At 46.2% G+C, this 13,331-nt stretch overlaps 3 protein-coding genes across 3 annotated transcripts; all 3 read left to right on the top strand.

Moving 5' to 3' along the window:
• Nucleotides 1–4,781: 4,781 nt before the first annotated feature.
• F5Y00DRAFT_271435 (uncharacterized protein) lies at nt 4,782–6,479 on the top strand (the record flags this gene model as incomplete). Its single annotated transcript, XM_048012796.1, has 3 exons — nt 4,782–4,786; nt 4,817–4,895; nt 4,965–6,479. 3 exons carry the CDS (start codon nt 4,782–4,784, stop codon nt 6,372–6,374), a joined length of 1,494 nt encoding a protein of 497 aa, XP_047863065.1. The 3' UTR covers nt 6,375–6,479.
• Nucleotides 6,480–6,891: 412 nt separating this feature from the next.
• On the top strand, nt 6,892–8,370 carry F5Y00DRAFT_126313 (Alpha/Beta hydrolase protein). Its single transcript, XM_048004130.1, has one exon. It carries the CDS (start codon nt 7,071–7,073, stop codon nt 8,064–8,066), a length of 996 nt encoding a protein of 331 aa, XP_047863064.1. The 5' UTR covers nt 6,892–7,070; the 3' UTR covers nt 8,067–8,370.
• Nucleotides 8,371–8,610: 240 nt separating this feature from the next.
• On the top strand, nt 8,611–11,153 carry F5Y00DRAFT_126295 (glycoside hydrolase family 47 protein). Its single transcript, XM_048004129.1, has 2 exons — nt 8,611–10,686; nt 10,743–11,153. The coding sequence occupies exons 1-2, from the start codon at nt 9,043–9,045 to the stop codon at nt 10,860–10,862; spliced, it is 1,764 nt and encodes a 587-aa protein (XP_047863063.1). The 5' UTR covers nt 8,611–9,042; the 3' UTR covers nt 10,863–11,153.
• Nucleotides 11,154–13,331: the final 2,178 nt, after the last annotated feature.

Raw genomic sequence — 13,331 nt, 5'->3', positions numbered from 1 at the left:
AGCATTATGTCCTCACGTATAATTTGAGTGCTCATTTAATAAGGCTGGTTCATCGATTGGTGCGCAATTCTGAGCGTAAAAGGGTCAGGTGGACGGTAAGGGCGGTCATGAATGTTACCCCCAAACTAGGTCTCTCCAAATAGGGGGCAACTATTATCATTGTGAAAATTGATTTCTCATATTTTAGGGTTTTAAATCGACTACACTGACAATAAGAATTATGATGTATGATAAGTAAGCTACTCCTAATAGGTAGCTTAGATTCAACCATAAGGCAACTCGCAAGTTTACTACCTAAATCCTTGGGGACGTACGACTAAACAGAAGGCATTTGTATTATAGCTAAAAGTAGGCCAACAACGTTGCTATGGCAATTTCTAAGGGAGAAGAAAAATGAAGAAAGTGAAAAGTGAATAGTCCATATTACTAAGGCCATTGCTGTTAATGAACGATCATGATAGCTAGGTAGCTATCAACATGAATCGTGCTAAAACATAAGAAAAGCTTGCGTTCTCGGTGCCCCACAAGGACCCCAAACTAGGTTGTTTTAAGTACAACTTTCATATCCCGTCTAGAATTAGTCTCTATGATAGTAGAAAATCTAAATAAATAGTTGTCGTTTTATTAATGGGGGGAAGGGTTGCTTATAAGAGAAATAGTCTGTAGTAGCCCACGACTGTGCCGATGACGCTTCACTTCTGTACACCGCTCCGAGTTTCCAACACTTTCGGCCCCGTCATTGAGTTATCATGGAGTATCATTGCTGCTGGAGACATTTCGGTATTTATTTCTATATTTATCTACTAACGAGTCTCCTAGATAAGGCCATTTTATATGTAATATGTACAACCACACATGTCTGTATGCCACCTCGCTTAATTCTAAGCAATTCTAATGGCCTATACCTATACCCAGATTGCCGATCTCTAAGTCCCCGACAAATGATAGGTGTTCGAGGCATGTGAAGGGGGTGATGAATTTGAGGAAATGAATCGTGACTACACCATGACAGGGCACTTATTAGGCAGGCAGTACGCAACACGGGTTGGGGGCAGATAATATCAGCTTTATGCCATAAAAGGGTTGGTACAGTATCTTATTGTGAGTACCTATATCGGGTACGTATAGGAGATCTCGTCTCCGGTAACCAAAGATAAGATGCCCTGAAAACGGGACGATAGAAGTAATGTTCAGGTACAAATAGATAACATAAAATAGATTCAAAGATTTACAAAGTGAGTATACTGTATAATAGAAGATGCATTAAAGATATTACCGGCAGCGAAGTAGAGTATAAAAATGGTTGTACGTGCCAAAACGACATCACAACAAGATGTATCAAACTATCGGCCAGCACCGACCTACAAGAGCAAAGCTATTGGACAGTCTAATTTGAGCAGAAAGTATACTAAAAGTAAGACAGCATTGGGAAGTGTGCTTGAAGTATTGGGTGGCCATTTAGCGTTATACTAGGATTGTGTGAATATGCACCAACATACACGCGCTAGCAGAGAGTTCGACGAAGCACTGATCTTGACCACCTACGCCCGAGTTAACTGACTGGGGACTCCAAATACCGCAGCTACCACCGTGCAGGAAAAAATGAATGGGGTTTTCCTATTTAGGTCTTAATACAATATTTAGCGAAAGCAGACGTGGGCGGACCATGAATGATCCTTGTTAACCTATCACTTGACCTACTCCTAACGCGTGTTGTAATATAGGGGTTGTAGGAAGAATACATACCGCCACTTTGCAATTCTTCGTAAGAGATATTTAGGTACTTAGATCTATCGAGAAAGTTGGCTGTAAGTGAGGTGAATAGATAGAACCGGCCGATGAGTTCGGCTCATCGAACGGAATTTCGGGGCCCACACCGATGAGATGCTGTTGAGCCTATTTTCTTGGCTTCCCCGGTGTGTCCCGATAAAGCATCGGCAAATGAGCCAGGGGGTGTAAACCCATGGAAACGGGTGGAAATGAGTCGGGAAAGTGACCGACTGTTATCACCTTCTATTGTTGCCTTTCTAATCATTCACATACTGGTACTGGTCACATAGTAACGTAACTTACAATATAATTGCCAGGAAATCAACTCCTATTAGACATTGCGTGATCTAATGCGCGTATAAACTATGTAGGCCGCGGAGATGATCAATAAAGGGCTGTACCTAATTGTATGTAATTACATGTGCCTCATTATTCTCGAATTAAACCCGGAACTACATACCTACGATACGAGATAATTACCAATGCGCTGTGGTTAGTCGACAAGCCGCAATGTTTCAATCTCTTAATCTCGGGGTCGGAAGACTCGGGGAGAGCCTGTAGCGCAGTAAGTATCCGAGACATCGTCTGTTCGTAAGCTAATGGAGGATTTTCTCATCTTAAAACATGCATTTCCCCGCCAACGAGGCTACATACGCAGAAAAAAAGGGAAAATAAATGCGAAGTCACTCGAAAACTTGAAACCTATAAATATCAATGAGCAAGCATTGCTGTGAGTGTCCTCGACGATGGGTTGATATCATCAGACCCACGGGCCACGATTGTGCATGCAAGATGCTTACCTATTTGCTGGATGCCTCGTCGAAGTCGAGTCGATAAGTTGCGATGTCATCATTACGATTGCTACGTACCGACGTGGAGAAGACGAGATGTGGTTGGTGGGATGTGATGGTGGGTCGACTCGTTTATGCACGAGGCAAGACAAGCTTTTTTAAGGCGTCCAGCGCGACAAGCTTTTGTTCTGGGCCGGTCTGTTTTAACCTCAGATCATGAAGTCGGCCATTAGCACTATCGTATATATTATACGTTTCGAATTGATTATTCGAATCCCATAAATTTATATGGATATGTTATTATGGTAAGACTATAAGTATCATGTACGATGGCAGATAAATGGTAATAATTTCATTCTAATATTATGATTCCTCTTTTCTCATCTTATTGCGTCGATGGTATAAGTAACACAGGGAACGGCTGAGATGCAGTGTGAATTGGCATCTTTTAAGAATCCTAATGATCCTAATCCTAACCTAGGTTAATTGAGTTGCAGCTGCACTAACGGCACTATGTAAGTCCCACAAAACGCCCAACTATGTAGGTACTAACGTTAAAAACATCCTGGCATCAAAAGCGGTGGGTTTTAGGGCATCCGGCAGCCCGAGACAAGCTGACAGGGGTTTGCATCGAAGCAGCGCTGATCAGGATTCGCAGTGCCTGACGAACAAAAGGACTTGTGAATAATCTGCTTATTCTCTTTCTTTTTGTATTTGAGGCTTATGAGGGTTACTCTTATATGTATATTATTCTTATAGTTAATGTATGTTTAAATCCTAAATGCTGCGGCTTAGTCCGAACCTTGCTTGCTCGTACATATCTGGGATCCTTTAACAACACTTACACGATACGATACACTACGATACCTGCATATACCGATCTTGTCTGTGCGCTAATGGGGTTAAATGGGTATGTAGATGGGACACATTACATAGCACCCAGCTACGAGGTAACGATCTAACTGAGTCAGGTCCTAGATATACCGTATGCGGTAAAAGCCAACTGGGGCTTTATCAGTCGTATTATGTAGGTAGCCACTTAGATGTTTGGTAACGTTATGTAGAGCAGCATAATGGGACGCGTTTAGTACATCAAACCTGTCTATGTTTGCCTGACCTATTAATGTTTTGGGAATAGTTCCTAGTGTGCACCTGATGCGACAGATATGTAATGATAATTTGTATTGTACGCCTGCCTGTTACTTTATGTAGGTACCTAAAGGTAACTAACTCCCTACTCGACACACCTGAATTGCCGTCTGTAGGTAGTCCGAGAGGATTTTTTTCTTTCTTTTTTTTAAAAAAAACCCTCGTTTCCCTCAGCTGATAATAGATGGGGTCTTTTATCCCCCCCCTTCCCCCCATCCCTGCCAACTATTCCTTGGGTCCCCCTATTATCTCATTTTCATTTTCCCCAATTTCCAACCCCCAAACTTGCCAAGAACATCTTTTTCATCGTCTCCCGCCCTACCGTACCTACACAATTACTTACCAACTACCTATCTATTATCCCTCCCTCGTCATTCGCGTTCCTGTTCCTGAGAACTTATCTCTTCCGTTTCGTTGTCTCGTTATCAATCGTAATGTCTCAACCATCTCTCAAAATAGTATAATGATTATAAGAGCATGTGTATGTCTTGGACCCTTTTCTTTTATTGTCTCCAGTAGTTCTGTCAATTTCGTCATTATTGTTATTTCTGTCCCTTTTTCCCCGCTGCCCAGAGTTGTTTATTATACATAGTCCTTGAAAATCTTCTTGGCACCAGCCGAGCCCTCTCTAGAATCCCTTGGCACACAGCGGCTGACGTCTACTCTACAGCACTCCAAACCGTCCGGAATGTCGTGTACGTCGCCAAGAGAAACTTTCTTTTTCCTTTTCCATTCTGCTGGGCATTGCCAAGAGTATATTAGGCCATCAAGAAAAGCTTAGAAAAGCTTAGCAATCTTGATGGTTGTTGGTTGGCCGAATGACTGATGGTAAATGCTTGTTAATTGACGGACCAGCGTCGATGAGATCAACGGTGCCGAATAGTGCGTCGCCGGTGCATTCGCGATCGGTGCATCGCTTGTGTTGTACGACGTAACATTACACCGAAATGCATTTTGTCAATTCCGCCGTGCCTCATCTACTACCGTCTCTCATCAATACCATGCATCATCATCATTGTTGTCGCCCTTCCAATAAAGCTTGCCCTGTGCACTTAATCGAGTTGATACGTTATGCTGTCCGTGGTATCATACTAATATTCGAGTAGACTGTTATTCAGCAATCCTAGTTGGACGGGTGGTCATTCGGTTCCCAGCACTATCCTCAGAAATATTACCGCATTATCAGTATGTGCCGAAACTTGAGGAATAGGGAGTATACCGGAAGACTAAACTTTTACTTACACGTTGTGATAGAGCCATATAGCATATTCCGAGGATCTACTTCAAAACATCACGACCCTCTCCACTACTTCGGTTTCAACGCCAAATGGGGTCATCCAGGGTCTGCTCTACGTGCCAGACCTCGGCGACAATGATCCGTGTCAGGAAGAGGCGGCAAAATACATTCCATCGAATGTCACACGACAAGTGAATTTGCCGCCTACGAATTACAACCTTATTGCTTTGGCGCCGTGGATTAACACCGAGTGTACCCAGGCATTTCTTGCCTCGGCTAGGTTGGACCCCATCCGAGGGATGCTTGTTTATCGTCCAGATAACGACACCAGTCAGCCGCCAGACGTCGGCGACGATGTTTGGGACCTAGGGGATGGAGAAATGTGGAAGACGCAGAACCGATACCCCGTCTATGCGATCCCCGGTGCCTCCGGACAAGAGATGATGAGACAGCTGAGTCTTTATTCTGGTGATCTGTCTCAAGTCCCATTTAGCAATCAGATTATTTCTACGTATTCCCCGAACCCAGCGGATTACGTACGGGTATGGACGGAATTAACCGTAATTACCGTATCAACGACTCTCCCGCTCTGGGCATTTGTTCTGATTATTCTTGGTGTAATCGTTGCCATCATAGGCAGTACATCGTTGCTCATGCATTTTATCCAGAGTCGCCGTCGCGCTGCTTTACGACGCCGCGTGATGCGGGGTGAGGTGAATCTAGAGGCGCTAGGTATCAAAAGGCTAATGGTGCCGATGCATCATATCCTGACTTTCCCTTTATTTACTTATAATTACGACCCACCATTACCATCACCATCATCGCCTACGTCGGTCAAATCCCCACAGAAGATAGGGCGGAGGTCATCAGAAGGTAGTCGAATACCTGCTAGCGTAAGGATTGAGAAGAGCGATTGGACCATCGATTATCAACCTGCGTGCCTCATCTGCTTGGAGGATTTCGAGTCTAAGAAAACGATCATCCGTGAACTACCTTGCGGCCACATTTACCACCCCGAATGCATTGACGAATTCTTGGGCCAAGTTAGCTCTTTATGTCCTTCCTGCAAAGCATCAATGCTGCCTCGCGGTTACTGTCCAAAGATAACCAATTCGATGGTACGTAGGGAGTTTGGCACTCGAAAGCTAAGGTCTAGTGGCGCGGTGATCACCGTGGACGTCGAAAGGGGTCGTCAGAGATTATCCTCATGGAGTAGCTCTATGAAGAAGCACATATGCAAGATTTCACCTCCACAGCCGGAAGAAGCTATCGACTTACAAGAGCAGCCAAGGGATGATAGATCAAGCACAGTCGGAACGACACGAGATCGCATGCAGGACCTTGTAGTACCCGTTGACGAAACGAACAGCGACGACGGGCGGCCTCAATGCAAGTCGCGTCGCCACACTAGCGGGCCTAGAAGCTAACATATCAATAGGGAAACGCACAGCTCTCAAAGTCTTCCCGGGATTTAGGTGACGGTTTAGCTATTAATCGGATATTACACATTAAAAACTATTGGCATCATTTAGCATAGTTTGGCGTTTTTGTTGAAAGGAAATGCATTATTTGGGCTGTTACAAAGGCCTACTGGGGGCGTTCATGGGAATACCGGCTATGATTGCCTCTTGGGCATATGCGGATAGTAGGATCTTTGGTGTATGGTATGGGAATTGCATATGAAGATGCATATGAAGACTGCTTGGATATACCCCAAGGTTCGGGCGCGATTCTAAAATCCGAGGAATACAAAGAAATTCCCATTGGCCATTGGCTACCCAGCTACCTCAATAATATCTATGGTTGTACAGCGCCTGTGTAATAATACCACAGTGCGGCTCGTCACCTTATGTCTTATGTAGAGATGTCTGTTGGAACATGTGTCGTGTCCATGGTCCGTGCACGTAATCTCTCCAGCCGTATTCGCACATAAGGATTCGTCATTCTCACAACTTGTACATAGCTCCAACAAACGCCGCACACCTTAGAAGTGCCAATTCGAGTCTCTGGAGTAGAATACTTTCTTGCCTGAAAGGAAGTACGCCGAGTTGGCCTTCTGACTCGAAATGAGAATACTAGTCATCTCGCCCAAACCGCAGCAGTGCAGATGACCTTCCCGCGTGATGAGTGCGAATCTCGGTAATGGCGGGATGCCTTCGGCCACGGAAACCCTAGGCACGGAAACCCTAGGCGAAACCTCGTCGTCCGAAGCAGACCCTAAGCTCTTGGAACCTGACTCAGATCCAGGCACAACCGGTGAAGGTGACGCGGCGGAAACTCGACCTCTAATCATCTGCTTCCACGGCTCAGGCGAGTCGTGCTCGCCGTCGTGGGACGCACTGGCGCACACGCTAACTGCTGTACCTCACCGCCTACGCGTCCTGTTGTACGACCGCGGCATCCTGAATCCTCGGCCCCCGCAAGCTACCGCAGAGCTGAGGGAGTATCTAAAAAGCGAGAGGTTGAAGGGGCCTTGCGTGCTTGTTGCACATTCGTACGGCGGCGCGTTTGCGCGGACGTTCTTGGAGCTGGAGGCAGAGAAAGACAGTGGGGGCGACGGCAATGTGGAAATCGTGGGCATGGTGCTTGTGGAAACAGGCCAAGAAGGCGGTCTCGATCCCGAGGTAGAAGAAAGCCAATACGCGCTCCGGGTCTTAGGCACGAGGCCCCTGAGCGTGGTACGTGGGAACTCGCTGCTGAGGCAGTGGGCGGATCTAGAGGCTGCAGAGGCGAGCGTGTCCGCGAAAGACGGGATGAAGAAGGAGGATCTGAGACAGAGGCGGGAGATGCTGAAGATGTATGACGCGGTGGACGAGCAGATGAAGAAGAAGCAGCTAGACCTTGCCGCGGCGAACGCGAAGAAGAGGTACGTGCACGTACCGGATTGCGGACACCATGTCGTGAGAGATCGGCCGGACGTGGTGGCCGGCGAGATCGCGTGGGTGTTGGACAACGTGGGCAAGGTGGACAAGGCCGATGGAGCGGTGGTAGGGAAAGATAAACGGAAGGATGGGAATAAGGGTAAAGAGGGACGGAGAACGTGGGAGGCGGGAATTAAGAGGATATGGAGGTTTTGTAGAGATGTTACGGGGAAACTACTTAATAAATTGGGAAAATGAGTTATTGCTGTTGGCGGGATACCATTGAGTTACTAGAGTTATAAGTAGTATAATATGTAGTTTATATTAGAGGATACCTATACTTTTCGATCTTTTAGATAGGTAGTCAACGTTGATAATTTATCCCTTCTTCGTAACTTGAATATTAGACATTTTGATTTAAGAAATATCTACTGTCGGCCGATTTAAGAGTAGGTATTCCCACACCACAAACTAATTCCATAATGCGTAATATAGAATATATAAATAAACTACATTGGCAATTACTTATAGTTGTTAATTGAGTTGTCAGGTGGTATTTGGGTTGGGGTGTATTAGATTTGACTGTTGCTGTTTGGGATAGTTTAAGCTGCCGGCATACTATAAGAGGTATGTCCTGGTGCCTGCAGGAGAGCCCTAATGAAGGTCTACACCTCATAGGTCGGTACCTGATAAGAGGTACCTAATACTTTGCGGTGTACCCACTAATGTCCCAATTTTAACGGTTCGGCAGCCTGCAGGTGTCTTAGGAAAACTCAATTACCAGATTACCAGCGGCTTACAGCGGCTAGCAGGCCTCCGATGTAGCGTGCCGGGTAGCCGGGATTGAATTTTAATTTCTGGCGGGTAGTTGTTCTCTAGCACTCAAATACACTACCAGGTACCAACCTAAATACCCGTACTTTCCCTACCTAGCTGCCCGACCTGCCGACTTACAATACCAATTTCTCATCCTTGGTTTAGTCGCCAAGGACATCAGCCTCAATTCCTGACACATTCATGTATTAACCTATTAACCTAGTTTTTGTTTCACTAATGCAGTTCGCACAGCGCGCGCTGTCAGATTCAGCCTGTTTCAGTTCGTCGCTTTTTTTGGCCGCCCACGTATATTAATAATAATATCGGTAATGAGTCAATATTATTCCTATTGGTTGTTGGTTGATAGGGCCAGAGAAGTCGAAAGAGGGCATTCACTAGCAATTCGCCAACATCCCTCATGTTGGTTGAAAATGTTCAATGGCAGGTCCTTCACCAACCTCACCACGCCATAATGGCCCTCTTTCGACGGAAGACGCGCGTCTTCGCTTCATTGTTTCTAGTACTCGTATTATATCTTTTAGTCGGACTTATACCCGAGCACCGCGATACCCTCTTCGGCTTTACCTTCGTTAGGACGAGTTACGACTGGTCTCAGCAGCCATTGAAATATCCCATATCAGAATATGTGCCTCTACCCACCGGTAGGCCTCTTGCTCTTCCCAAAGTCCAATATGCCTTCACCACCGATACGAGCCCCGAAGGTGTTGCGAGGGAGGAGGTCCTAGCGAGCAGGCGTGCAGAAGTTAAAGCCGCATTTGTAAAGAGTTGGACTAGCTACAAGAACGCCGGTTTTGGTTACGATGAACTTATGCCGGTATCCGGGAAAGGGAGGGACGCGCCTGGATTTGGAGGTTGGGGAGCTACGCTCGTTGATTCTCTTTCGACACTATGGATTATGGGCCTTACAGACGAATTCTACGAAGCGGCCGCCGCAGCTGTGACCATCAATTGGTCCAATACGAGGGATACTTCTTGCAATTTCTTCGAGACTACTATTCGACACCTTGGAGGACTCTTGGGCGCGTATGACTTGAGCTTGGAGACGGCATTGCTCGAGAAAGCCATTGAGCTCGGCGATATGCTCTATATGGCATACGATACGCCTAACCATATGCCGCCATTCTGGTTGGACTTCGACGATGCGAAAGATGGCAAGCAAGAGGCCGGATATCATGACCCGTCTGCCTCCGTCACATCGTCGTCACTCGAATTTACTCGGCTAGCGCAGCTTACGGGAGACGACAAATATTATGACGCTATAAACAGAGTGACAATGGTCCTGGACGAATGGCAGAATAAGACAGTTCTACCCGGCATGTGGCCAACATACTTTGACTTTAAACAATTACAGCTAGACAGTGACAATAGCTTTACGCTCGGTGCGCTAGCGGATAGTCTCTACGAATACTTACCGAAAACCTTTGCCATACTCGGCGGTCTTGAGCCAGTGTACGAAAAGCTCTACCGCGGAGCGATGGATACGGTCATAGAGAATTTACTATTTCGACCGAAGACGCCGGATCAGGACGATATACTTTTTACTGGAAATGTGTACGTGTCTGATGACACGGGGCCTCATCTAACCGCCGAGGGGCAGCACCTCGCATGCTTCGTCGGCGGAATGTTCGGACTCGGGAGCAAGCTTTTCAACATCCCGGAACATCTCGAAATCGGCGAGAAGATCACTCGAGGCTGCGTGTGGGCATACGATGCAATGCCCACCGGCATTATGCCCGAAATCTTCAACTTGCTCAAATGTGATACGCTGGATCCGTGTGAATGGGACGAGTCAGAATGGGAAGATCAATCGAATACGCAGTTGAAGAAAGGGTTCACAAGTGCACGTGACCCGCGATATCTTCTACGGCCGGAAGCAATCGAGAGCGTATTTCTAATGTATCGCATGACCGGCAACCCCGAGTACCAGGAGATGGCGTGGAGGATGTTCCAGGCGATTCGTAAAGCAACCGAGACTGATCTGGCCTTTTCGGCTATCCAATCCGTTCGAGATGTCGTCACAGTCAAGACAGACTCTATGGAGGTCTGTTATTATAACAAATATCACGAGATTCTGCATTTCGACTAACATTACCACAGAGTTTCTGGATGGCCGAAACACTCAGGTACTTTTACTTGATATTCTCCTCGCCGGATCTTATTAATTTAGACGAATTTGTCTTAAATACGGAAGCACATCCCCTGAGACGACCTAGATGAGACACGCAAGGCTCGGTTTATTCAGCTTACTCCGGATGCATTATCTCCGGAGCCCGATTTAAAGTGCGGTTCGTACCCCTTGCTATTTATGTGAGTGTAGTTGGTGGAATAGCTTACCGTCATGAGTTGTTATGAAACGGCCTCGGGAAGAGACAAATATTCGAAGGTTGCGTTCATATGTCAAGATGGTATATGATTGATGATGGAAGACCATGTATATCGGGCGATAGGGCGTACGTATAGATACCTAGACATAATGCTACGATAGACTTAATGATAATAATACCCAACGAACACCTTCGGAAATAGTAGATCGTGCTTTGGGTAGCAAGGAGGATTTCGGTCCAGCCGATTTTTCTCGTGGCGTCACGACACAGACAACTCTCTTCCTCTATTTGACTACGGTCTGTAAGGACATGCATGGCGATGAGGCGCAACTTGATGTGCTGGAAAACCGGTGAGTGAGTCACCTCTTGCCTGATTTGGGGACGGTGAGTGATGAAGCGAGGGAAAAAAAAAAATCGAGATTGATGTTCACGACTACGTAAATGCACTTTTATGGTTTGGAGATATGTTACAACAAGTAAGCATGCAGCGAAACGCGTCTTCCATTCCTACTAATCAGGGCGCGGACGGTATAAATCATGGTACGATTGAAAGTACGGGCACGGGTCGGCGTTGGCATGATGATCCCACGTCTCTCGCATTCAACTAAGAAACCCGTTCTCGACGGGGCCATGACGGTGGTTATATGCCGCGTAGAACATGTTATATATTACGGATGGGATACGCTGGCAATATTGCAATAACTGTCTTTGCTATACGACGTATTATGTACTACTAGGTACCTAGGTATTCATCATTTTCGGAGATAGGGGCATATATTAGGTTGAGGAGATGATAGGATGAGATGTGATAGAATTCCAAGCTGAATGCGGGAGCCTACTAGGGCTGATAGGAATCCATATTACTTGTTAGGTAGGTAGGTAGGCAAGGTATTGCTACCCGGTCTTGAACCCGGCCTTGAACTCGCTACCCGGCAGCTCGGCAGGTCAAGAACGGCGGGGCGGTTCATGGCAACGCTACGGACGACCATTTTTTTTATAAAAAAAATTTTTGCCCATACATAGAGGGAGACCCCTGTCAATGTCGACGAGCGTTGGCCGTGCTTGGCGGCTGCTATGTAAGAGTTTCCCTACGGGCATACGCCTAACTGCAACCCACGAACCTGGAACACAGCCACCGCTGTTGTTTCGGACGCTTGCTGATATTTTTTTCTTTTCCTTTTTCTTTTTCTTCTTTGCAAAGTAGGACACGCTGTTTAAACCTTTGAGGCTCTTTCGACTAACTACGACTTTTCCTCGGTATCTAATATGTTGTTGATGACGATGCGAAGGACATCCCTGCGCAGCCACATCGTCCCGTCAGGGGCGGGCAGATGCATATCTACAATCCTCCTTGTCTGACGCCATCGGTTATATTTTATTTTATTTTATTTTTTTCTAGATTTATATAGGTACCTTACCGTTACTTTTATGTTTGTCTAGTTCTGCCGTGGTATTTTAACGAGATCATGTGCGTCCCTTGCGCTACAGATACATGCTGAAATCTTTATAACTACCTGAGAATGAAAGATGATAGTTACGAGGTACCCACATGGTTATTTCACGTCTACTCTAGGCGTTTTTGATGTTATCATAGTAGAAGCACGTTGTGTGGATCGCTTCCATAGTAGGTCCGTAGTTGCGAGCCTTGGAGTCCATATCTTGGTGTCCAGGCATATATTAGTAGTCGAGAAGGTGTCCTAGTTCATTACATGGCCATCTGTATCGTAATCAACCGTCCTGGTTGAACTTGCACCGAATTCTTTTCTTATCATACCCGAGCCGCACATGCTATCCAGTACCAGGAGCGAATTTCGAGTGGCTCGCCGTCCATGGTTCTGGCTCTTCAAGACCCCCGCCCACGCATGGCTTCCATGTCCAAAGGATGCAACAAGTTATAGTACGTACCGCATTCTCAGTTATCGCGTAAACCCATAGTCTTGCCCTATATGATCGAGTGGACAGAAAAGCTCACCTTCTTCCCCCTTTAGTCAGTCTTGTTACTATAAACCGGGCGTCGCTTGAAGGTTTTTTCCAACGTTTTCGTACATAGCTCTATTACTTGGGGTTAGGTATGACCAGCCCAATCATTCAATTGCGGTTCATAGCTGATTTTCAGCCACCCCCCTCAAAGCACTGGTGCCCAATAGACCGGGAACACTCAGCTTTTAGACTGTTCTCTTTCTTTAAGTCCGCGGCCTAAGACTCGTTGCCTCGTTTCCCTATTGCCCTGTGCCCAAGGTGTAAGTAGTTTTCCCAAATAGTCGGACGAACTGGCTGCTCTGGTAAGAATCGTCACGGATTGGAGATAGATCGGGCTTATATGTTGGAGATGTGATGTATGATATTGAATCACGGGCGAACC

Source organism: Daldinia vernicosa, assembly GCF_022497035.1.
Source record: "Daldinia vernicosa strain CBS 139.73 unplaced genomic scaffold F5Y00scaffold_37, whole genome shotgun sequence".
NCBI classification, from domain to species: domain Eukaryota; kingdom Fungi; phylum Ascomycota; class Sordariomycetes; order Xylariales; family Hypoxylaceae; genus Daldinia; species Daldinia vernicosa.
Note: the sequence above shows the minus strand (reverse complement) of the source record. Positions and strands in the feature narration are given on the sequence as shown.

What these genes read in the sequence shown, in the direction of transcription:
- F5Y00DRAFT_126313 (XM_048004130.1), top strand. Translation starts at nt 7,071, where the DNA reads ATGAGTGCGAATCTCGGTAATGGCGGGATGCCTTCGGCCACGGAAACC.
- F5Y00DRAFT_126295 (XM_048004129.1), top strand. Translation starts at nt 9,043, where the DNA reads ATGTTGGTTGAAAATGTTCAATGGCAGGTCCTTCACCAACCTCACCAC. An exon ending in TCAAGACAGACTCTATGGAG is followed by an intron (nt 10,687 to 10,742) that starts GTCTGTTATTAT and finishes ACATTACCACAG; the next exon opens with AGTTTCTGGATGGCCGAAAC.